Here is a 26,619-nt window from a genome sequence, read left to right on the forward strand (position 1 = left end):
TAACTGGTTAAAAATATTATATAATTCCCCAACATCTTGTATCAGAACAAATGACCATGCAATTGTCATTGAACCACTAGCAGCAGCAATTTGACAGGCTACAAGAATTAAGGGCATGAAATGCAAGAAAGTAGAAAATCAGTCTCTATGTGGATGATATGTTGCTTTTTCTCCAAAACTCACAAACCAACCTTTCTGAGGTGATTACACTAATAAACCTATTTTCAAAAGTATCTTCTAAGTTTGCAGATTTAACTAAATTAAACCACATCCCACTTCTGAAGAAAGTAGAAGGCGATCTGACTAGATGGAAATCCCTACCCATATCATTCATGGGAAGGGTCGCCACTATAAAAATGATGGTCTCGCCAAAAATAAGGTATTTATTTTCAATGATCCCAAACAAACCATCACAAGATTGGTTCTAGGGCAGGGCAATATGGCCAATTGTGATGTGTCGGTCGCGAACGAAATGGCTCTTAGAGCCGGATCTTTGACGTGAACAACGCGAGCCTGCTCCTTATCGCGAGCCGTGTTTTTTTTTTCCTTCTCTCACCCTCTCTCTCGCACTTTTTTTCCACTTCACTCCGCACACGAGCCTTGTGCTGTGCACTGGGCAGAGGGGGGAGGGGCGGTAGTTACACTCAGTAGCACAGGAACAGAGCAGGAGGGAGAGACAGAGAAAGAGCAGGGACAACATCGTAACATTAGAAAGGTATAGTAATCATCTTCTCCGTGAATCGCTACCTTATCGTGGTGGAGGGGTTTGTGTGTCCCAGGGATCCCAGGGGCTATGTTGTCTGGGGGCTTTTGCCCCCTGGTAGGGTCTCCCATGGCAAATTGGTCCTGGGTGAGGGACTAGACAAAGAGCGATTCAGAAGACCCCTATGAAGAGAACATCGAGGGAACAGTTTACCCTGCCCGGGATAGGGTTACCGGGGCCCCGCCCTGGAGCCAGGTCCGGGGAGGGTGCCCGAGGGTGAGCGTCTGGTGGCCGGGCCTTAGTCCATGGGGCCCAGCCGGGCACAGCCCGAAGAGGAGACATGGGCCCATCCTCCCGCAGGCCCACCACCCGCAGGAGGCGCCATAGGGGTCGGGTGCATTGTGTGCCGGGTGGTGGCCAGGAGCGGAGGCCCTGGCAGACTGATTCCCGGCTGCCAAGACTGGCAATAGGGACATGGAATGTCACCTCTCTGGTGGGGAAGGAGCCTGAGTTAGTGCGTGAGGTTGCGCGGTACTGGCTAGATATAGTCGGGCTCACCTCTACGCATGGCTTGGGCTCTGGAACCAGTCTCCTGGAGAGGGGCTGGACTCTGTCTCAGTCTGGTGTTGCCCCTGGTGAAAGGCGTCGGGCTGGGGTGGGTATTCTAATATCCCCTCGGCTTGCTGCCGGTACGTTGGGGGTTTTTCCCGGTGGATGAGAGGTTTTGTTCCCTGTGCCTTAGGGTGTAAAAGTGTAAAATCAAATGATCCGTCAATCAAAAATAATGTTGGATCAGTGTTTCAGTATTTATATCTTTTATGTGGTTTGGTTATTTGCCTTTTGGTTGAAAGTACACTGAGAGAGGACTTTTTGTTAGTGATCTTAATAGTATTTTTTTCATATTAATGTAAATTTTCATCTAATTGAATACAATCTATTTGTGTATGATTGTCAGTCCGAAGAGGGAGAGAGGAAAGAGGGGAACGTTAGGAGAAAGTACAAGGTCAGGAAGAACAAAAAGACAAAAAAACTGATTTTACTCACACAATCTGGAAGTTGTGTCCTCCCTATATTAAAGCTGCTATACAGAATCTGCTAAACAAACTGGTTTTAAACATTTTTGACCCTCTTTAACAACATTCCAACATAACATTATAATTGATCGGGGAGATTAAAATTAATTATATATTTTTATGTGGTTCAGCCACAACTCTACTAAAACCTCAGCCAGTAATAGGTAGGCCAACATTTGGACCGTCCAGTTGTCTGTATGACTGCCGCAGTACGTACATCACATTTGCACACTATCAGAAAGTGCCAAACGGTCCCCTGGTGGAGTGAAGAGCTGTAAAGAGAAGCAGATGCTCTGTTTATATTCTAAAAATGTTTTAAGCTTGTTTCAAAGATTCTGTACGGCAGCTTTAAATGTTTTCCAAAAGCACACATACACTTATCAGTGTTTCTCAAACCTTTTACAGTGTGTACCACCTGAGAAAATGTTAAGCTCTCCTAAGGACCACTATGAAAGCATGAAACTCATAAATCTTACAACACAAAATTAGTATTATTAAATTAGTAAAATTAGTATCTGCAGTAAAGATTTTTTCATACATTGTATACATTCTACCACAGGCAAAGTTGCCTCCATTTTTATATATATTTTTTAATATTTGTAATAATTTATTTGTAATCATTTATTCTGTTTTGGGAGTGTTTTTTATGCATCTGTATTATATTATACATACACATTAAAAGTGAATCTGTCCAAAAAATGCACTCAGTTTACTTTTTACTCACTATGAGCATCATTCGTTATTCTCCCCCAGTAATTAAGGTTAGGATATGTATTTTTTTATTCCAATCCATTCTTCTTTTGCAGCATTTAAATAACCTTTATTAGATTTGATGGTTTTGTTACAGACTTTTCAAAAAAAGCTTTTCTTTCACAAATGTGGGGATTAAATTGTGTTAAAATGTACAAAACAGTGATGTCATGTTTTGTGACGAGGACCCAGGCACAGAGAGACTTGATGAATTTAAGAATCTTATGATTTAATAAAGAAATTTGCAGACGTGCACAGAGAGGGTAAAATTATGATGACTGATAACGGAGACGAAGACAAAAGATGACGAGGACAGGGAGGAACAGGGGTTTAAATGCACCAAGGAGACAGTCAGAGAGAACTCGGGACAACTGGAGGCATTTAGGGATGCAGGGACTGACAGAGATGGGGAAGAAGTCTCATTGTGACAAGTAAAGTTTATCTTGCCTGGCTGGACAGCTCTCCTGGTGCTCAGCACCCCGAAAGCTCTGATCCTAGAATCGCCCCTGCTCTACAGTACGCAGCGGTAGCATGTCTTCCACAATGTAGCCTGCAATCATTTCTTTAAGCTCACCTTCAGACGCTTTCTGTTCTGCTGAAGTAAAATCAAGTTTTGCCTGCTTAGCAGGAGTTGCCGCGGTGTTCTCCATGGATGATGAACAAGAATCATTCAGAAGTGTCCGTCTATGCTCTCGTGTCAGGCGGTTCAGTAGATTACTCGTGCTATTAACAGCAGCCGATAGTTTTTTCTCCCCAGGACATAGCTTAAATATTACTGTAATGTTCTTGTCTGCTTCTTTCAAAAAGTGAAGAGACGGGAATATGTCCATTTCAAAAAACAGCCACTCGCTTCAGCCGAGTCCGACATCTTCCGCTTTAGAATACGACTATGCAGCAAACTGGCACGAAATGACGTGCACCTGCACTACAATGATGTTAAAGCGGCAGAGTTTACTTTTACCTTTAGAAGATAAATTATTGAAATTAAATTATATTCAGCGAGTTTAATTATTTTACAATGTAACACAAGTACATTGTAAGTAACTGTAATTAAAATACCTAAAAATGAACAGTAATCAGTTACTCTACTTTTTCAGTGGAAAAGTAATTCAATTACAGTAATGCGTTACTTAGTAACGCGTTACACCCAACACTGGTGACAACAGCTGTGTGCAGATCAACAATGGATAATATATCGAGTGCGGTAGAAAGTATGAGCGTGCCGCATTTAAAGCGTGGAAGTACTGACCTTACTTTGAGTTTGATTCCATAAAAACTGACAAAAACATTAGCGTCCATTGTGCGTGGGAAGAAAACTTCTTTTTACAGCGAAAAAAACCCTAAACTTCCAAGGAAGCACCGAGTGCGCTACAACGTAATGGGAAATTCACAGAGAAACTCGCAGACTTTTCAGCTGACCGCTGCGGCACACCTGCACCAGGGTAAACCTTCGCCTACCCTACTCCTGCTTTACAGGTGAAAATAGAGCAACAGAACCGCTAGTCTTTGATTTTATTTATTTTCTGCTGTGTTTTACTTGCATCTATTTGAAAGATTGAGTGTAAACACAAAAAAAAAAAATATTTTATGTGCTGGAATGTGCAGAAAATAGCTTTAAATATTAAACAAATTTCTTCCAGTCAGAGAATGTTGCATATAATTAATTTTTTGCTTGATGCATAAAGTTAAAAGATTAAAACTAATAAAACAAGTTTTAAAAAGAGACTTTTCCATTTGATTACATTTTGTATGATGGATTATCAGTGTTGGGACTAACGCGTTATTAAGTAACGCGTTACAGTAACTACGTTATTATTGTGGTAACAAGCACGGTAACTAGTTATTATGCCAAAATCAGGAACGCGTTAGTCGTTACTGGGATTTAGATAGGGTCGTTACTCGTTACTTCGTGTGGTGGCTATCGCGGAGCTTCCACAGATTCAGTAACATTAGCAAGTGGTGGAGGCCAGCAGGTGGATGAGGGAAAGGGGAGACAGGAGGAGCAGAGACCCGAGGCGGCCGCCGGTCCAAGTGTGAACTGAACTTCAGGTAAGGAGTTATGACCTGAAGTCTATCTGGGTCAGATATAAACCAAGTTTAGGTGGAGTTTATTTTCGTTATTCTGACTTTTTCCGTACTGCGTACTAGCTAGCATGACGGAGTTTATATACAGCTGGGTGGGTGCTATGAAGTTAATGATGTTGAACTTTATTTTGTTCATAAGTTATTAGAGTTGCCAACCGTCCTGTCTGGTATTCAGAGAAAATATTACGCGTTTCTTATTGAGGTGAACAGGAACAGTTTGTCCCGGACTTCAGCTGCAATGAAAAAGACACAAAGCTGGAGTTATTCTGTGTCTTTGCTGCACAGCTGCCTCTTCTTCTTTCATTCTCCCCCTCTCTCTCCCGTTTCTACTTCAATCATGAAAACTGATCAATGATCAGCTTTTCTCTCTTGTTTGTTTATCGCCCACTTTGCGCCAGAAACAGGAAACCAGCCGATGTGCGTTAATTCAATTCAATTCAATTTTATTTATATAGCGCCAAATCACAACAAATGTCGCCTCAAGGCGCTTCATAGATACAGAGAAAAGCCCAACAATCATATGACCCCCTATGAGCAAGCACTTTGGCGACAGTGGGAAGGAAAAACTCCCTTTTAACAGGAAGAAACCTCCGGCAGAACCAGGCTCAGGGAGGGGCGGCCATCTGCTGCGACCGGTTGGGGTGAGAGAAGGAAGACAGGATAAAAGACATGCTGTGGAAGAGAGACAGAGATTAATAACAGATATGATTCAATACAGAGAGGTCTATTAACACATAGTGAGTGAGAAAGGTGACTGGAAAGGAAAAACTCAATGCATCATGGGAATCCCCCGGCAGCCTACATCTATTGCAGCATAACTAAGGGAGGATTCAGGGTCACCTGGTCCAGCCCTAACTATATGCTTTAGCAAAAAGGAAAGTTTTAAGCCTAATCTTAAAAGTAGAGATAGTGTCTGTCTCCCGAATCCAAACTGGAAGCTGGTTCCACAGAAGAGGGGCCTGAAAACTGAAGGCTCTCCCTCCCATTCTACTTTTAAATACTCTAGGAACAACAAGTAGGCCTGCAGAGTGGGAGCGAAGTGCTCTAATAGGGTGATATGGTACTACAAGGTCATTAAGATAAGATGGGGCCTGATTATTTAAGACCTTGTATGTGAGGAGCAGGATTTTGAATTCAATTCTGGATTTAACAGGAAGCCAATGAAGGGAAGCCAAAACAGGAGAAATATGCTCTCTCTTTCTAGTCCCTGTCAGTACTCTTGCTGCAGCATTTTGGATTAACTGAAGGCTTTTCAGTGAGTTTTTTGGACAACCTGATAATAATGAATTGCAGTAGTCCAGCCTGGAAGTAATAAATGCATGAACTAGTTTTTCAGCGTCACTCTGAGACAGGATATTTCTAATTTTAGAGATGTTGCGCAAATGGAAGAACGCAGTCTTACATATTTGTTTAATATGTGCGTTGAAGGACATATCCTGGTCAAAAATGACACCAAGGTTCCTCACAGTGTTACTGGAGGCCAAGGTAATGCCATCCAGAGTAAGAATCTGGTTAGATACCATATTTCTAAGCTTTTCAGCGCCGAGTACAATGACCTCAGTTTTATCTGAGTTAAGAAGCAGAAAGTTAGTGGCCATCCAAGTCTTTATGTCTTTAAGACATTCCTGCAGTTTAACTAGTTGGTGTGTGTTATCTGGCTTTATGGACAGATAGAGCTGGGTGTCATCTGCATAGCAGTGAAAATGTATGCTATGTCTTCTAATGATGCTGCCTAGGGGAAGCATGTATAATGTAAACAGAATTGGTCCTAGCACTGAACCCTGTGGAACTCCATAATTAACCTCAGTGTGTGAAGAGGACTCTCCATTTACATGCACAAATTGGAGTCTATTAGATAGATATGATACAAACCACTGCAGTGCAATACCTGTAATACCTACAGCATGTTCTAATCGCTCTAACAGGATATTATGGTCAACAGTATCGAATGCTGCACTAAGGTCAAGAAGGACAAGCACAGAGATGAGTCCACTGTCAGAGGCCATAAGAAGATCATTTGTAACCTTCACTAAAGCTGTTTCTCTGCTGTGATGAGCTCTGAAACCTGACTGAAACTCTTCAAATAAACCATTCCTCTGCAGATGATCTGTTAGCTGTTTGACAACTACTCTTTCAAGGATTTTTGATATGAAAGGAAGGTTGGAGATTGGCCTATAATTAGCTAAGACTGCTGGGTCTAGAGATGGCTTTTTGAGTAAAGGTTTAACTGCAGCCACCTTGAAGGCCTGTGGTACATAGCCGATTATTAGAGATAGGTTGATCATATATAAGATCGAAGAATTAATCAATGGCAGGACTTCTTTGAGCAGTTTTGTAGGAATGGGGTCTAAAAGACACGTTGATGGTTTGGAGGAAGTAATTATTGAAGTTAACTCAGAAAGATCGATTGGAGAAAAAGAGTCTAACTTAACATCAATGGAACTAAGAGTAGCTGTAGATAATATTAGATCTGTGGGATGATTATTGGTAATTTTTTCTCTAATGATAAAAATTTTATTTGTGAAGAAGTTCATGAAGTCATCACTAGTTAACGTTAAAGGGATGGTTGGCTCAAAAGAGCTCTGACTTTTTGTCAGCCTGGCTACAGTGCTGAAGAGAAACCTGGGGTTGTTCTTATTTTCTTCAATCAGTGATGAGTAGTAAGCTGTTCTGGCTTTGCGGAGGGCTTTCTTATAAAGCAACAAACTATTTCTCCAGGCTAAATGATGATCCTCTAAGTTTGTGACACACCATTTCCTCTCCAGATTACGAGTCATCTGCTTTAGGGTACGTGTTTGAGAATTATACCACGGGGTCAGGTACTTCTGATTAGAGACCTTAGTTTTCACTGGAGCTACAGTATCCAGAGTCGTACGTAGTGAGGAGGTGAAATTATTAACAAGATAATCGACCTCTGTTGGGGTAGCGTTCAGATAGCTGCTCTGCTCTATGTTGGTACAGGGCATTGACGATGATAACAGTGGCTGGATTATATTCTTAAAATTAGTTACAGCGCTTTCAGAAAGACATCTACTTTGATAAAGTCCACTCTCCACTGCTGCGTAATCAATTATTGTAAATGTAAATGTTATCAAGAAATGATCAGACAGGAGAGGGTTTTCAGGAAACACTGTTAAATGTTCAGTTTCTATGCCATATGTTAAAACAAGATCTAGAGTGTGATTAAAGTGGTGGGTGGGTTCTTTTACATTTTGACAGAAACCAATTGAGTCTAACAACAGATTAAATGCCATGTTGAGGCTGTCATTTTTAGCATCAACATGGATGTTAAAATCACCCACAATAATTATTTTATCTGAGCTCAGAACTAAATTAGATATAAAGTCTGAGAAATCAGACAGAAACTCTGTGTAAGGCCCAGGTGGACGATAGATGATAACAAGTAAGACTGGTTTCTGAGTTTCACAGCTGGGGTGGACAATGTTAAGCATCAGGCTTTCAAATGAATTAAAAGTCTGTCTTGGTCTTTCATTAATTAATAGACTGGTGTGAAAAATTGCTGCCACACCGCCCCCTCGACCTGTGCTTCGAGATTTCTGGTAGTTAGAATGACTCGGGGGTGTTGATTCATTTAAACTAACATAATCATCCTGCTGCAACCAGGTTTCTGTAAGGCAGAGTAAATCAATTTGTTGATCAATTATTAAGTCATGTACTAACAGAGACTTGGAGGAGAGAGACCTAATATTTAATAATCCACATTTCACTGTTTTACTCTTTGGTTCAGATGTGGATACTGTATTGTTCTTTCTTTGTAAATGTTTAAGTTGTTTGTTGCTGGTTTTTAGTTTGTTTTTTGTCTTTTTGGAAGCAGACACAGTCTCTATGGAGATGGGTTTTTGGGGGGGTAGCAGGAGGAGAGAAGCTGCAGAGAGGCGTGTAAGACTGCAACTCTGCTTCCTGGTCCCAACTCTGGATAGTCATGTTTTGAGGGGTTTAATAAATTTGTCGATATTTCTAGAAATGAGAGCTGCTCCATCCAAAGTGGGATGGATGCCATCTCTCCTAACAAGACCAGGTTTCCTCCAGAAGGTTTGCCAATTATCTATGAAGCCCACATCGTTTCTGGGACACCACTCAGACAGCCAGCAATTTAAGGAGAACATGCGGCTAAACATGTCACTCCTGGTCTGATTGGGGAGGGGACCAGAGAAAACTACAGAGTCCGACATTGTTTTGGCAAAGTTACACACCGATTCAATATTGATTTTAGTGACCTCCGATTGGCGTAACCGGGTGTCATTACTGCCGACGTGAATTATGATTTTACTGAATTTACGTTTACCCTTAGCCAGCAGTTTTAAATTTCCTTCAATGTCGCCTGCTCTGGCCCCTGGAAGACAATTGACTATGGTTGCCGGTGTCTCTAGCTTCACATGTCTGAGAACAGAATCACCAATTACCAGAGTTTGACCCCCAGCGGGTGTGTCACCGAGTGGGAAAAAACGGTTAGACACATGAACGGGTTGGTGGTGTACCTGGGGCTTCTGTTTAGGACTATGCTTCCTCCTCACCGTTACCCAGCCGCCTTCTTTCCGCAGCTGCTTGGGATTTGCCGGGGAACAGCTAGCGGGGCCTACGCTATCTTCGGCTGCACCAGCTACGGGGGCCTGGCTAGCTAAGGGTGAGAGAAGGGTGCAGAGCCGAGTCTCCAGATCAGTAATCCTGGCCTCCAGAGCTGCAAATATGCTACATTTGTTACAGATATCATTACTGCTAAAGGAGGCCGAGGAGTAACTAAACATCTGACACAATGAGCAAGAAAGTGCAGAAGGGACAGGTGAAGTAGCCATGGTGCTAACGGGTCGGCTACGAGCTAAGCTAGCGAAACAGTACAGAGACAGTGAGTGAATACTTTGGCTATAAATTAGGTAGTGAGTACACAGAAAGTGTGCTTCGGATGAAGCACGTGAAGATTATACTGTGAAAAAAAAAAGAATGTATTTAAAAGTTGTTAATTAAACTGTTAAGCAAATAAGCTACTCAGAAACACCACTGTGTTTGAGCAGGAACAGGAAGCGATACTATACCACAGAGCGAGCGAACACCAAGTGACAGCGCCACCGTTAAACAACAGCAGCACGTTTAAGCTTGATCAGCTGTTGTTAGAATTTATTTAATAATATTTTCTAGTATCAGCTGATGTTTGCTGGAGCCACAGCTGCAAAAAAGCTGCTGGTCATGATGTCGGTTTGGTTATCTGGTGAGAGGGAAACATGAAGATGAAACCAGGAGATGTCCTTACTGAATCATCAGAGCTGAACAGGTGATGGAGAAACAGGTTTACCTTTTAGGTGACATGAATGAGTTGAAGGGAAGTTATGAACTGTTTCTGAGAGACAGATAACCCCAGGATCCTGTTTTTTACGTAGCTGACAGCTGGTAACTGTGCAGGTGCGGATCTAGCTAAGTTTTGCCAGGGGGGCCAGGCAGGGCATTAACAGGGAGAGGTGGGCACAAAGAAATACTTTTCTTTCTTATTGTCATTTAAAATGTCTCGCTTTTAAAAAACAATTATCTGAATCTTACAACAAAGGATTGATAGATTGATGCATATATACCATCAGAACAGTGTACATCACTGTCACAACAGTGTTTGTTTTCATTCAAAGACTTTATGATTTTTCCAATAATGGCGGGCCGGTCTCTAGCCAAAATGCCCGGGCCGATTTTTTGTCCCAGTCCAGCCCTGTATGCAGCTCATCTGCAGTCTGGTGTTACCTACATCTTCCTATTCAGAAGGCAGAATTTCTGAGTTCTGAGTACAATCAAAAGCACCACGACTGCAGTTTTTGTGTTGGATGTAAAAAGCGCACATGACGCTGTGACGTAGGCTAGAATCATGGCAGCAGTCAATGACGGTCCAGGCGTGGGATTTCTCTCGTGGAAATATGTATTATCTTTTCCTTTCTATTGGTAGGTGGCACAGTGCACTTGTGGCAAGTAAGCAAGCTAGAAGACTGGCAAAGTTATGGAAGCAACACATTAATAAGAGAATTCTGAGTAAAACCAAAGTTACTTTCCCTAGTAACTAGTTACTTTGAAAGTAACGAGTAACTTGAAGTAACTGAGTTACTTTTGATAGAAGTAACTAGTAATGTAACTAAGTTACTATTTTAAAGTAACTTACCCAACACTGTGGATTATGCAGAAAAAGTAGAATTGGGCTGAAAGATCTATCGCTTTATCACCTATTCAGGTTGTAAATCATGTTTTTAAAAAGTAACTAAGTAAATGGCCTGTATTTGTATAGCGCTTTTTACTAGTCCCCCCTAGGGACCCCAAAGCGCTTTACACACCCAGTCATCCACCCATTCACACACACATTCACAAACTGGTGGAGGCAAGCTACAGTTGTAGCCACAGCTGCCCTGGGGCAGACTGACAGACGCGAGGCTGCCATATCGCGCCATCAGCCCTTCTGGCCAACACCAGTAGGCGGTAGGTGAAGTGTCTTGCCCAAGGACACAACGACTGAGACTGTCCGAGCCGGGACTCGAACCGGCAACCTTCCGATTACAAGGCGAACTCCCAACTCTTGAGCCACGATCGCCCAAGTAATCAGTAAAGTAACAGGATTACTTTTTGGGGAAGTAATCAGTAATTAGTTACTGATTACCTTTTTCAAGTAAATTGACCAACACTGCTTGCAACTGGGATTTTGGTTTTTGGATTCTGTTTCCGTGGACTCCAGCATTTTTTGTATTGAACTGTGTTTTTTGTTTCAGCGGATAATCACAGAATCCTTATAAAAGCTTCACTGTGAGAGAACCGTCACGGCTCGATTCATTTTCATGCTGAAAACCGTAAATCCAACAATCCAGAGAGGATCTTTTGTAATTACTGGACTCTCCTTCAGTTCCTGTGCAGAGCTGATTATTAAATATGTGCAAAGAGCAGCATGTTTTAGGTCACATCTGTCACATCTGTAAAGACAATAACGCCAACTTAAGAAAAGTTTGTACTTCAGTAACCTTTTATTAATCTGATTAAACTGATTAATTTTTTAGCACTGTGTTTTGTTTTGTTTGTTTCTTTTACTGAGTTTGTTTCAAATATTCAGGTTGCACTTAAAAAGAAAAAAAAAATCACCCGGATTACCTGTTGAGACAAAAAAGAAAAGAAGCAAAAAAAAAGAGAGCAGCATAATAAACACAACACCATCGCATTAATCTAGCTAAGTGTAAATAACAGTAAATACTAAATATTGAATGTTGTTGTGCAGTACGTAGGACCAACAGCGCATGTGCTTTGAGGTAGCAGCCAAGAAAGGTACGGTTTGTGTCTATGAACAGTGAACACCTGTGTGCAAACCTGTGTGTGCTTGTATTCAAAAGGTTTCTCCGTGTAATGATCTGCTAGAGCTTTCAGCCAAGCCGCTCTAGGGCTCTGTCTCGAGGCACCTGCCAAGCGACACCAACGCCGGCCATCTACCAAACCACCTGAATGTTTACTCCTTAGTTTTCTCCCTGATCTGTCTCCTTAAGGGTACCACTTTGACTGCCACACAGCTCAACCCTCACACCTTTTTATTTGAGGCTGAGCTGAAACACAAAAGGAGAGAAAGAGACAGCTCTTGGGAGGCCAGAAGGTCCCTGAATGTAACTGTGCAATAAATGTATAAAGTGTTTGAAACCTGATGTGTTCCTTCTGTTTTCATTCTACACACAAGAAGTTGAGTCCTTTTCTCATTTGTTTGATTTTTGTTCTCATTTGAGTTTTTGTGTCTCATATTTGGAGTCGAGTCTCCTAAATGATTGAGAAAAAGGACAATAAATATTATTTAATATTGAACTTGAAAAAAGGGTTGGAGAAGCATAAAAGCTTTCCACAACTCTGCACGCAACATTGTTAACATGGAACAATCTTTCATTGTTTTTAGAGTGAGCTCGCATGTGCACAACTATGTTCATGTTTACAGGGTGTGTTTGTGCCTCCACTCTTTGGAAAATGTCCATAAAACAGAATGAAATGATGTGAAATCACTTCAATCTGATGTTTATTTACAATAGTTCAAAGTCTACAGATCAAATGTTAAAACTGTAAATTTCTCTTATTTTGAAAAGTTCTTTTTGATTTTTGATGCTGGCTACACGTTTCACATATTTGGCTGAGGGCCACCATCCTCATTGGCTGACCTGCCCACAAAGCTTTAATTTAACCCTGACACTGCAAGATACATGTTTGAATATTTACATCATTTCACTCATTTTATTCACACAACAACATCTTCAATAACAGAGTTTGGATGAAGTTCAGGGGTTGATGCTGCTCATTGATTGGACGGTTGGTTTTAGCTCTGCTCTGCACAGATGAAGGTAGAAGGTGTGACTGGATCTATAGACTGGAAACAGGGAAACATGTTGAACATTTAAAGCATTGCAGTAGAAATGTTCATGTTCTAAATATAGCAGAGCTGATCAGTGATCAGCGTGTTCACACTTGCAATCTACAACAACGTTTCATGTCTTCACACATCAGCATGTGAACTTTACGCTGACTTAGGCTCGGTTTGAGCCAGTCTGAGCAGTCAGACGACATATTTTGAAATCAGCATATGAAGGTGTGGCTCTCTCACAGTCTTCAGGTGGAATCCCACTTCCTTGTAGGAAGCAGCTCACCTGTGTGTCCATGTTTAGTGTCCAGGTGTGGAGTGGAGCTTGTTGTTTGTGTGTGTGTTGGAAGAAACTGTAAGTTTGCTTTATTTCCTCCTTTAACAACTTTACTGTTTGTTTCTGCTCTGTAATGTTTGGATCAGATGTTCAGCTCTTACTTCAGGACAAACTTTTGATCACTCTTGTGTTTGAAGACAAATCCACATGATTAGAGATTGACCGACTGAATACACACTAGTTATCAGTCAGTAACTCTGCAGTGGAACATTTGTTTCTATGATAAACAACTTAAATGGATTTGTATGAAACTTTAGACCCATCAGACACTGTTTTTCCCTTTAACTGGAAACAACCAGATAAAATTGGTTCGTTCTTAAGAAGTCAACATTCAGGTTTTACTGAAGTGACTTTGAAAAAATACAAAATAAAGCAGCTCCAGCTCAGTTCAGGGTTACTGCAAACAAAGTTCATTTAAAGAAAATATAGAATTTTACAAACACCATTAACATTTACAGCATTTTTGAAAAATCCTGAACCTTAATATACCTTCATATGGAGGCTGTGACTTCAGTCATACATAATGTGCAGGAAAGTATTTGGACTTGTTTTGTGTCGTATTGCAGTCATGTTCACTTTAAATGTTGTGTTTTAATCAGTGGATCTGAGTTTGAGTTTTCTTCTTTTAGCGTTTGAAGGTTTTAATCTTTAATAGTTGGTCTCTCGTGTTTGCCTGTGTGTTTCCCCTTCTTGTTTATAAACACTTTGAATTTTGTTCCTTTTGAACAGTTTTCAGTCTGAATGAAGGTTTGCTTGATGTTATTTGAGTCAGTTGTCCTGGATTTGGCATTAACCTCTGCCAGCTAATGTCAATAATCTTATATCAAATACATTTATATAGCCACTCAATGGTACAGTTAGATGAAATAAATAGTTGAACTGATGAATGTTAAAATTCATTGTTTTAAATTAAACACAAAATAACTGTACATAGATGGTCTTTGGTGGTTTTTTGTCCCTTTGTGAATTTTATTTCTTAGATAAGACCAGAGGCCCACTGAGTCTTTTCACCTTCAGTCTGTGCTCAGCAGCCAGTACATTATTCTGTGAAACGTCTGTCTCTTTAGAGTAGGTATACTCATGTTGTAATGGTTAAAGTCACCACACAAGATACAATCAGAAGCTCAAGTAATCAAAAATAAACATTACTCAGCACTGATTATCCTTCTGTATCATACACTCAGTGAATCTTAGTCTGTTGGAAATGTTCAGGACTGAAGATCAGAACCATAGATCAGCTGGTTGTGTCCAAAAGATCAGGGTTTGCTACCCACGCCTGTTCAGTATAATATACTTCTTTGTCTGTGTCCATCAATTCATTTGATTATGTGATGTAAATAACTGATATCTGCACATTAATTTTTTTTCTATCAGTAAAGTCTAGAGTATTAATTCTGATTGTATTATAATTCAATTCAATTCAATTCAATTTTATTTATATAGCGCCAAATCACAACAAAAGGCGCCTCAAGGCGCTTCATAGATACAGAGAAAAAACCAACAATCATATGACCCCCTATGAGCAAGCACTTTGGCGACAGTGGGAAGGAAAAACTCCCTTTTAACAGGAAGAAACCTCCGGCAGAACCAGGCTCAGGGAGGGTCGGGGCCATCTGCTGTGACCAGTTGGGGTGAGAGAAGGAAGACAGGATAAAAGACCTGCTGTGGAAGAGAGACAGAGGTTAATAACAGATATGATTCAATGCAGAGAGGTCTATTAACACATACTGAGTGGGAAAGGTGACTGGAAAGGAAAAACTCAATGCATCATGGGAATCTTCGGCAGCCTACGTCTATTGCAGCATAACTAAGGGAGGATTCAGGGTCACCTGGTCCAGCCCTAACTATATGCTTTAGCAAAAAGGAAAGTTTTAAGCCTAATCTTAAAAGTAGAGATAGTGTCTGTCTCCCGAATCCAAACTGGAAGCTGGTTCCACAGAAGAGGGCCTGAAAACTGAAGGCTCTCCCAAGGTGCTCTTGGTCTGTCTGCTTTATATGTATCCTCACCCATAACCAGTCAATGTTGCTAAAGGTTGTATTTTAATCCAAATCATGATGAAATAGAAATCACAGCCAAAGCTCTGTCTCCTCCCTTCTAGTGTGTTCAAAACTGCTGGTTGATCATGTCTGATTTTCTGTGTCATCATAAACAAAAACAAAAGAAAAACAACGTGATTTAACAAAAGAGAAAATCGTTTGTTTGTCTGCTTCAAATATATTTTACTGACTCTCCACTGCAGTGGGTGGGGGAGATGTTGCCCTCAAGCAGCATATTTTGGACCAAAATCTAAGCAACAATGAGAAGAAAGTTGGATTAAACAGAGAGAGGAGAACTGAAATGGCTCTCTGGCAGAACTGGATTAGACTAAAGAGAGGGTAGAATTTATTATTTTGAATTTCAAAATTCACTAAAATACAAACCTCTGTTATGAAGTGACCCTCCAACAATAATAGAAGTAAATAAGACTGTATTTACACAATTAAAGCAAACCTGTACTGGTCAACTAGAGCTGAAAGTCAGATTAGGCAGGTTTCATATGAAAGGGCAGTCTAAATATTATGAATCACCAAAAAAAAAAAAGAGTCTTTCACCTATGTTTTTGAGCCCAGGTTTAAAAATCTACTTACCCCTGTAAGTAATTAAGTAACATTCTGCATTACTTTTAAGAAACCAGTAATGTGTAATACTTTACTTTCTTTTTGAGTAACCATCCCAACACAGCATGTGAATGTTAATCTGACTGAGACTCAGTCTGAGCAGTCAGACGGCATATTTCTTCCACGATCCAGAATTGTGGAGAATTGAGTCATAAGCCTTCTTGGAGTGCATCCAGGCAGTGCAAAGGTTAGTGAGCCTGGTCTTGCAGTCTCAGACAACTGCTCGGTCTACCAGCAGCTGGTGTTATGCTCCTCTGGTATTCCTACCAAAAAATACTGTTTTAATGACTGCATGAATATAAGCTTATATCTCTGTGTTTTTATTACGGGGGGGTTCACTGTACATACCAGTGCTGTTGTTGTTTAATATTATTTCTGCACAAGTTTCAACAGAGAGTTATTAATAGTTCAGCAGCTCCTAGATCTTTTTCTATCAACAGTTTTCTGAATTCTCATCCTGATCACCATCTTTATGTAGTCCTGTTGGATTGTTCATGGGTCTCGACAAAGTTCATAAGAAAAACGACTTCCCATGATCAGTGTGTGGTCAAGTCATATGAAACTTAGAGTATAAAGTCCATGCTTTTCAGAGATGCTGTTTTTCAGAGTTTAACAAGCTTTAGTGAAGGTTACAAATGATCTTCTTATGGCCTCTGACAGTGGACTCATCTCTGTGCTTGTCCTTCTTGACCTTAGTGCAGCATTCGATACTGTTGACCATAATATCCTATTAGAGCGATTAGAACATGCTGTAGGTATTACAGGTATTGCACTGCAGTGGTTTGTATCATATCTATCTAATAGACTCCAATTTGTGCATGTAAATGGAGAGTCCTCTTCACACACTGAGGTTAATTATGGAGTTCCACAGGGTTCAGTGCTAGGACCAATTCTGTTTACATTATACATGCTTCCCTTAGGCAGCATCATTAGAAGACATAGCATACATTTTCACTGCTATGCAGATGACACCCAGCTCCATCTGTCCATGAAGCCAGATAACACACACCAATTAGTTAAACTGCAGGAATGTCTTAAAGACATAAAGACCTGGATGGCCACTAACTTTCTGCTTCTTAACTCAGATAAAACTGAGGTCATTGTACTCGGTGCTGAAAAGCTTAGAAATATGGTATCTAACCAGATTCTTACTCTGGATGGCATTACCTTGGCCTCCAGTAACACTGTGAGGAACCTTGGAGTCATTTTTGACCAGGATATGTCCTTCAACGCACATATTAAACAAATATGTAAGACTGCGTTCTTCCATTTGCGCAACATCTCTAAAATTAGAAATATCCTGTCTCAGAGTGACGCTGAAAAACTAGTTCATGCATTTATTACTTCCAGGCTGGACTACTGCAATTCATTATTATCAGGATATCCAAAAGACTCACTGAAAAGCCTTCAGCTAATCCAAAATGCTGCAGCAAGAGTACTGACAGGGACTAGAAAGAGAGAGCATATTTCTCCTGTTTTGGCTTCCCTTCATTGGCTTCCTGTTAAATCCAGAATTGAATTCAAAATCCTGCTCCTCACATACAAGGTCTTAAATAATCAGGCCCCATCTTATCTTAATGACCTTGTGGTACCATATCACCCTATTAGAGCACTTCGCTCTCGCTCTGCAGGCCTACTTGTTGTTCCTAGAGTATTTAAAAGTAGAATGGGAGGGAGAGCCTTCAGTTTTCAGGCCCCTCTTCTGTGGAACCAGCTTCCAGTTTGGATTCGGGAGACAGACACTATCTCTACTTTTAAGATTAGGCTTAAAACTTTCCTTTTTGCTAAAGCATATAGTTAGGGCTGGACCAGGTGACCCTGAATCCTCCCTTAGTTATGCTGCAATAGATGTAGGCTGCCGGGGGATTCCCATGATGCATTGAGTTTTTCCTTTCCAGTCACCTTTCTCGCTCTCTATGTATTAACAGACCTCTCTGTATTGAATCGTATCTGTTATTAACCTCTGTCTCTCTTCCACAGCATGTCTTTTATCCTGTCTTCCTTCTCTCACCCCAACCGGTCGCAGCAGATGGCCGCCCCTCCCTGAGCCTGGTTCTGCCGGAGGTTTCTTCCTGTTAAAAGGGAGTTTTTCCTTCCCACTGTCGCCAAAGTGCTTGCTCATAGGGGGTCATATGATTGTTGGGTTTTTCTCTGTATCTATGAAGCGCCTTGAGGCGACTTTTGTTGTGATTTGGCGCTATATAAATAAAATTGAATTGAATTGAATTGAACAACTGCTTCTATCACTTTGAATGACGGACATGAAAAAGAGTTTATTTGTCACTACCTACTTAGGTTGATTTTTTTACACTGAGGTAATAAATCTGAATATTCTTTTGTGAACTTGGATGATAATTATGAATTTGGACAAAGATACATTTTTTTAAAAATTAAGAACAGAAACTGCTCAGAGGAAAAAGGAATGAAATGAGACAAGATTGAGGCCACTTTAAATCTCTAAACACAAAGTTTAACAGTCTGAAAGTCTTCTGAAATTCTGCCTCTTCCCAACTGTCATGTTTCACGTGGAGTCCTGCCTCCTTCCAGCTCACCTGTGTGTCCGTGTTTAGTGTCGAGGTGTGGAGTGGAGGTTGTTGTTCGTGTGTGTGTTTGAAGAAACTGTAAGTTTGATTTGTTTCCTCCTTTAACAGTTTGTCTTTAGGAACTTTAGAAATACAAATGTACTTAAAGTACAATAAATCTGATATATAATCATAAAATGTATGACCAAACAAATCCCTGATGTGTGTTAGTGTTTTCATGGCTCTGTTAAATAACGTTGATACTGTTGATGCTTCACAACGATAAGGCGTGCTTCAAGCTATAAACTATGCTGCATGCAGTTACTAGTTTTTCTAGTTTAAACTTCAGTAGAAGAATGTTTCCTTGACTGAAAACACCCATCATCATAAAGAAAATCCTTTTCTCATGAATATGATGTGAGACAGTGAAGAGAGCTTCTTGTGTGTTCTGCTTTCTTGGGTTTCTCTCAATAAGCAGCTCCCTTTATGTTGCCAGTCCTTCTGTATCTAATGTCTCTTTGTGTGGCTTTATGTGGCTCCTTATCTTCAAACAGGAGTCTGTGAGAAGGAATCTGCAGGTTGTGACAATTAGGCTCTGTTGTGTTAAACTCCCAGGACCAGAAACATGTGAGGCTCAGATCTGAAATCCAAAACCAGATCAAGTCTGTTAGTTTTTATCTGAATCTGAAAGCTTAAATCAGATTTGACAGGAGTTAGAAGTGTGTTCTCCATATCAGAGAACAGAGAGCTGCTGAACATGTTTTCATATTACAAGCTGTAGGATCTGTTGATAAAGCACTGACTTAGTCCGCCAACCAGCTTCAGGGGAATGACTGGAATATTTCCCAAACATCCTGCTGAGATCTTTGTGCTGTTGTAGTTTCTAATATTTCTGCTTTCAAAATGTACTGATGTAATATAAAAATAATAATAATTCTAATGACAAATGAGAAAATCTTTTTTTCTTCCTCAGCAGTTCATCCTTTGCTTTCATATAGAGGATGATCTGTGTTAAATTAATTAAAATATTCCTTGGCATATTTTAAACAACTTTAGTTGAACAAAATGCTGCACAGGCTAAACAAAATATGTAATTAAATTGAAAATAAATATTCACTCAAATATACAATGAATTCATGAGCCTCAATTAAAGATTCATTTCTCAGATAGCTGGTTTGCAATGTTTTTGTAAAATCATCTCTGGGAACTTGTTCCTCTTTTTTAATATGACTGCGTATATTAGACAGCCTTGGCTTTTTTGTTGTAATTTTATTTTGTTTGTCTGGAACAGGTCTCTCTTGCAAATGAGACATTGAGTCTCAATGAGACTATGTGTATAAATAAAGGTTAAAAAACAGACTTCAGGCATCAGTTTGTACAGAGACAGTAAAAAACCTGTTAGCAGAGGTTTCATTCATATGATTTTGGGATTTTGTAAATGTGACACAGCTCAACTCCATGGCAGCTCCAACTGGTCATTTACATGTGTCTGCTAATGACAAGAAAATTTAAAATAGAGAAGTACATAGCAGCTAAAACTGGTGCCATGATGATTCGATTCCTGGCTACTTAAGGTCTACAAGCCAAGTATCCTTATATTCAATTCAATTTTATTTATATAATGCCAATAATACATACTGTATGTATTATTATTATGAGTGTATGTATTATTATTATTATGTAATAATAATACATACACTCCTCCGTGAATCGCAACCTTATCGTGGTGGAGGGGTTTGTGTGTCCCAGGGATCCCAGGGGCTATGTTGTCTGGGGGCATTTGCCCCCTGGCAGGGTCTCCCATGGCAAATTGGTCCTGGGTGAGGGACCAGACAAAGAGCGATTCAGAAGACCCCTATGAAAAAAACACAGAGGGAACAGTTTACCCTGCCCGGGATAGGGTTACCGGGGCCCCGCCCTGGAGCCAGGCCCGGGGAGGGTGCCCGAGGGCGAGCGTCTGGTGGCCGGGCCTTAGTCCATGGGGCCTGGCTGGGCACAGCCCGAAGAGGAGACATGGGCCCATCCTCCCGCAGGCCCACCACCCGCAGGAGGCGCCATAGGGGTCGGGTGCATTGTGTGCCGGGTGGCGGCCAGGAGCGGAGGCCCTGGCGGACTGACCCCCGGCTGCCAAGACTGGCAATAGGGACATGGAATGTCACCTCTCTGGTGGGGAAGGAGCCTGAGTTAGTGCGTGAGGTTGAGAGGTACCGGCTAGATATAGTCGGGCTCACCTCTACGCACGGCTTGGGCTCTGGAACCAGTCTCCTGGAGAGGGGCTGGACTCTGTCTCAGTCTGGAGTTGCCCCTGGTGAGAGGCGGCGGGCTGGGGTGGGTATTCTAATATCCCCTCGGCTTGCTGCCGGTACGTTGGGGTTTTTCCCGGTGGACGAGAGGGTTTGTTCCCTGCGCCTTAGGGTCGGGGAACGGGTCCTGACTGTCATCTGCGCTTATGCGCCGAGTGGCAGTTCGGAGTACCCAGCCTTCTTAGAGTCCCTGGGGGGGGGGGGGGGGGTGCTGGAAGGTGCTCCACCTGGAGACTCTGTTGTCCTGCTGGGAGACTTCAATGCTCACGTGGGTAACGGCAGCGAGACCTGGAGGGGCGTGATTGGGAGGAACGGCCTCCCTGATCTGAACCCGAGCGGTGCTTTGTTATTGGACTTCTGTGCTAATCACAGTTTGGCCATAACGAACACCTTGTTCGAACATAAGAGTGTCCATAAGTGCACGTGGCACCAGGATGCTCTAGGCCGTAGGTCGATGATCGATTTTGTAATCGTATCACCAGACCTGCGACCATATGTTCTGGACACTCGGGTAAAGAGAGGGGCTGAGCTGTCAACTGATCACCACCTGGTGGTGAGTTGGATCAGGTGGCGGGGGAGGATGCTGGACAGACCTGGTGCACCTAAACGTGTAGTGAGGGTGTGCTGGGAACGACTAGCAGAGGCCCCAGTCCGCGAGATCTTCAACGCACACCTCCGGCAGAGCTTCAACAGCATTCCGAGGGAGGCGGGGGACATCGAGTCCGAATGGACCATGTTCAGCGCCTCCATTGCCGAAACTGCTGCATTGAGCTGCGGCCGCAAGGTGGTTGGTGCCTGCCGTGGTGGTAATCCCCGAACCAAATGGTGGACACCAGAGGTGAAGGGAGCCACCAGGCTGAAGAAGGAGTCCTATCGGGCTTGGTTAGCCTGTGGGACTCCGGAGGCAGCCGACAGGTATCGACAGGCCAAGCGGAATGCGGCTCGGGCAGTGGCTGAAGCAAAAACTCGGGTGTGGGAGGAGTTCGGAGAGGCCATGGAAAAAGACTTTCGGACTGCCTCGAAGAGGTTCTGGCAAACCGTCAGGCATCTCAGGAGGGGAAAGCGGTGCTCTACCTGCACTGTGTATAGTGCTGGCGGAGCGCTGCAGACGTCGACTGAGAAAATTGTCAGGCGGTGGAAGGAATACTTCGAGGACCTCCTTAATCCCACTGACGCGTCTTCCAAGGAGGAAGCAGAGTCTGGGGATGAGGGGAATGACCCGCCAATTTCTGGGGGCGAGGTCACTGAGGCAGTTAAACAACTCCTTGGTGGCAGAGCCCCTGGTGTTGATGAGGTCCGCCCCGAGTTCCTGAAGGCTCTGGACGTTGTAGGGCTGTCCTGGCTGACACGCCTCTGCAATGTTGCGTGGAGATCAGGGGCAGTACCCGTGGATTGGCAGACCGGGGTGGTGGTCCCCATCTTTAAGAAGGGGGACCGGAGGGTGTGTTCCAACTACAGGGGGATCACACTCCTCAGCCTCCCTGGGAAAGTCTATGCCAGGGTGCTGGAAAGGAGAGTTCGTCCGCTAGTCGAACCTCTGATGCAGGAGGAACAATGCGGTTTTCGTCCTGGTCGCGGAACACTGGACCAGCTCTTCATCCTCTCGAGGATACTTGAGGGTGCATGGGAGTTTGCCCAACCAGTCTACATGTGTTTTGTGGACTTGGAGAAGGCATTCGACCGTGTCCCTCGGGGTGTCCTGTGGGAGGTGTTGCGGGAGTATGGGGTGTCTGGCCCATTGCTACGGGCCATTCGATCCCTATACAACCGTTGCAAGAGCTTGGTTCGCATTGCCGGCAATAAGTCAGACTCGTTCCCGGTGGGTGATGGGCTCCGCCAGGGCTGCCCTTTGTCACCGGTTCTGTTCATAATTTTTATGGACAGGATTTCTAGGCGCAGCCAAGTGGCGGAGGGCTTTCGCTTTGGTGGCCTCAGGATCTCATCTCTGATCTTTGCGGATGATGTGGTTCTGTTGGCTTCATCGGGTGAGGGCCTCCAGCTCGCACTGGAGCGGTTCGCAGCCGAGTGTGAAGCGGCGGGAATGAGGATCAGCACCTCCAAATCTGAGGCCATGGTTCACAGCCGGAAAAGGGTGGAGTGCCCACTCCGGGTCGGGGATGAGGTCCTGCCCCAAGTGGAGGAGTTCAAGTATCTCGGGGTCCTGTTCGCGAGTGATGGGAGAAGGGAGCCGGAGATCGACAGACAGATTGGGGCTGCAGCTGCAGTAATGCAGACGCTGCACCGGTCCGTCGTGGTGAAGAGGGAGCTGAGTGTAAAAGCGAAGCTCTCAATTTACCGGTCGATCTACGTCCCTACCCTCACCTATGGCCACGAGCTGTGGGTAGTGACCGAAAGGACGAGATCGCGGATACAAGCGGCGGAAATGAGCTTCCTCCGAAGGGTGGCTGGCATCTCCCTTAGAGATAGGGTGAGAAGTTCGGCCATCCGGGAGGGGCTCAGAGTAGAGCCGCTGCTGCTCCACATCGAAAGGAGCCAGTTGAGGTGGTTTGGGCATCTGGTAAGGATGCCCCCTGGGCGCCTCCTGGGTGGGGTGTTCCAGGCATGTCCCACCGGGAGGAGGCCCCGGGGCAGACCCAGGACACGCTGGAGAGATTATATCTCTCGGCTGGCCTGGGAACGCCTTGGTGTTCCCCCGGATGAGCTGGAGGAGGTGGCTGGGGAGAGGGAGGTCTGGGACCAGCCACCGGTTGGGGTGAGAGAAGGAAGACAGGATAAAAGACATGCTGTGGAAGAGAGTCAGAGATTAATAACAGATATGATTCAAGGCAGAGAGGTCTATTAACACATAGTGAGTGGTAAAGGGGACTGGAAAGGAAAAACTCAGTGCATCATGTGAATCCTCGGCAGCCTACGTCTATTGCAGCATAACTAAGGGAGGATTCAGGGTCACCTGGTCCAGCCCTAACTATATGCTTTAGCAACAAGGAAAGTTTTAAGCCTAATCTTGAAAGTAGAGATAGTGTCTGTCTCCCAAAGTGCTCTAATAGGGTGATATGGTGCTACAAGGTCATTAAGATAAGATGGGGCCTGATTATTTAAGACTTTGTATGTGAGGAGCAGGATTTTGAATTCAATTCTGGATTTAACAGGAAGCCAATGAAGGGAAGCCAAAACAGGAGAAATATGCTCTCTCTTTCTAGTCCCTGTCAGGACTCTTGCTGCAGTATTTTGGATTAACTGAAGGCTTTTCAGGGATTTTTTAGGACTTCCTGATAATAATGAATTACAGTAGTCCAGCCTAGAAGTAATAAATGCATGAACTAGTTTTTCAGCATCACTCTGAGACAAGATATTTCTAATTTTAGAGATATTGTGCAAATGGAAGAAAGCAGTCTTACATATTTATTTAATATGTGCATTGAAGGACATATCCTGGTCAAAAATGACTCCAAGGTTTCTCACAGTGTTACTGGAGGCCAAGGTAATGCCATCCAGAGTAAGAATCTGGTTAGATAACATATTTCTAAGTTTTTTAGGGCCGAGTACAATAACCTCAGTTTTATCTGAATAAAGAAGCAGAAAGTTAGCGGCCATCCAGGTCTTTATGTCTTTAAGACATTCCTGCAGTTTAACTAATTGGTGTGTGTTATCTGGCTTCATAGATAGATAGAGCTGGGTGTCATCAGCATAGCAGTGAAAATGTATGCTATGTCTTCTAATGATGCTGCCTAAGGGAAGCATGTATAATGTAAACAGAATTGGTCCTAGCACTGAACCCTGTGGAACACCATAATTGACATTATTGTGTGAAGAGGACTCTCCATTTACATGTACAAATTGGAGTCTATTAGATAGATATGATACAAACCACTGCAGCACAGCACCTGTAATACCTACAGCATGTTCTAATCGCTCTAATAGAATATTATGGTCAACAGTATCGAACGCTGCACTGAGGTCGAGCAGGACAAGCACAGAGATGAGTCCACTGTCAGAGGCCATAAGAAGATCATTTGTAAACTTCACTAAAGCTGTTTCTGTGCTGTGATGAGCTCTGAAACCTGACTGAAACTCTTCAAATAAGCCATTTCTCTGCAGATGATCTGTGATAAGAAATAAATATATATTATTAATGCTTATTTGCTGATTAGATTGTTTTATGAGTGGCCCAGACTTGGGTGTAAAACTAGGTCGCAGGCTGACAGGAAACTGCATGCTTTTGCAGAGAATATGAGCTGCAGGCAGAAAGTGAAACTAAGTAGAGTGTTTGATCGAAACTTAAAGTGTGCGTGACGTGTAGAGGAAGAGGTCCCAACACTCCCCATCTGCTGAATGTTCTCCATCTAAGAGCATTGGGGTAATGGACTCAGTGAACTGACACAAAATAGTGTCAGGGAGACTATTTGTTGGATTTTGACAACGTGATCCAGCAAAGCGAATGCTCTTTGCACCTCTTGTAGTTTAATCTTGGCTTTAACCCCTTTTAACAAAACAGTGTACTCTGGATCAAAACCATACCTGTTTGGGCGCCAATTTTTCCTACTACTTTTAGTTGTAACCAATACGTCTACTCACCAAAGAATAAGTGAAGCAATATGGATAACAGCAGAGGACAATTTATTTAGGGTCTGATGGAAATTTACCATAGGTGTCCAGCACTTTAAAGGATTGATGGACTGGAGCACATCTGTCCTTAACATACCCTATTAAACATCAGCTTGACACTGATACATCAAAGGAAACTTAACCAACTCTAAGTGCAAATGTTTCAACCTGAACAACTTAAAAACAAAGACAAAGACAAGAAGAAGAAAAGAAAAAAAAATATTTTCATCAATAGCCACTTCTTCTAACCAGGAGACAAGTGAATATATTATGTAAAGAGTCTTTTTTCTCAGTCCTGGGGTTGTAACACCACAACCTCCTCAGTCCGTAATCAGAGAGTGTCTATTTGACAATAACCAAAATGTCTTTGGATAGTCTTTGTGAATGCAAAAAGAAAAAAAAACAAACAATGATGTTAGCTGTGTGTGTGAGTACTTTGGTCCAAGTAATCGAGGTCCGGATGGATGAATGGATGGCAGCTGCCGGTCCTTTAATGGCACCAGCGAGACAGCAAGGCAACACAGCAGCGAGGCGGCTGGCAGGAGAACAAACAATAGTCTTTTTTTTTAAGGCTACTGCAGAAGGAGATATTCCCCGCTAGCTCACCCAAGCTTGCTCTCTGGCACAGCTACAAGCCACGTGAGCTCATAGCCCCTCCCGCTAGGATGTACTACCACAGTCGACTGTCGTAAAGCAGCCGCAAACCAATAGCAATAACAAAAACTCAAAATCATTGAAGAACATTTTAGAACTGAACACCCAATATAGATATATACATATATACTGAATATCACACAATATCAGATATCCAAATTAACAGTGGGTTACGGAAACACTGTTAAATGCTCCGTTTCTACGCCATATGTTAAAACAAGATCTAGAGTGTGATTAAAGTGGTGGGTGGGTTCTTTTACATTTTGAGAGAAGCCGATTAAGTCTAAACAGATTAAATGCCATGCTGAGGCTGTCATTTTTAGCATGTAGATGATACATACATACATAGTGTCATGATTCAGCTGTGTGGCAGGCAAGAATTGGACCCAAATGCAAACTCACAGGGACACGGGGGATAAACTAAAAAAGCACAGCTTTATTGCTGGAAAAACAGATCACAAGTTATAAAAAACTAAACTGGGAAAAACTAAATATAAAGCTGACCAGGAAATACAGGGAGACTCACATACAGCATGAGGGAGATTGCGACACTGACACAGAGAAACACAGGGCTTAAATACACTGGGAAATAACAAGGGGAATGAGACACAG

General features: G+C 42.6%; 2 protein-coding genes and 1 long non-coding RNA gene across 3 annotated transcripts in view; 2 read left to right on the top strand and 1 right to left on the bottom strand.

The window, feature by feature from the left end:
• The window catches only part of LOC146511028 (protein NLRC3-like), a 70,993-nt gene that overhangs the window by 13,774 nt on the left and 30,600 nt on the right, over positions 1–26,619 (top strand). The gene's annotated exons all lie outside the window — the stretch shown is intronic.
• Positions 3,535–9,706, bottom strand: LOC146511030 (uncharacterized). The gene has a single exon (XM_085172520.1). The coding sequence runs from the start codon at positions 9,423–9,425 to the stop codon at positions 8,553–8,555; it is 873 nt and encodes a 290-aa protein (XP_085028646.1). The 5' UTR covers positions 9,426–9,706; the 3' UTR covers positions 3,535–8,552.
• Positions 13,329–18,338, top strand: LOC146511031 (uncharacterized). The gene is made up of 2 exons (XR_014876057.1): positions 13,329–13,979; positions 16,051–18,338. It is a non-coding gene; the product is annotated as an uncharacterized LOC146511031 (long non-coding RNA).

The sequence above is a fragment of the Neolamprologus multifasciatus genome, chromosome 9 (genome assembly GCF_963576455.1).
Source record: "Neolamprologus multifasciatus chromosome 9, fNeoMul1.2, whole genome shotgun sequence".
Taxonomy (NCBI): domain Eukaryota; kingdom Metazoa; phylum Chordata; class Actinopteri; order Cichliformes; family Cichlidae; genus Neolamprologus; species Neolamprologus multifasciatus.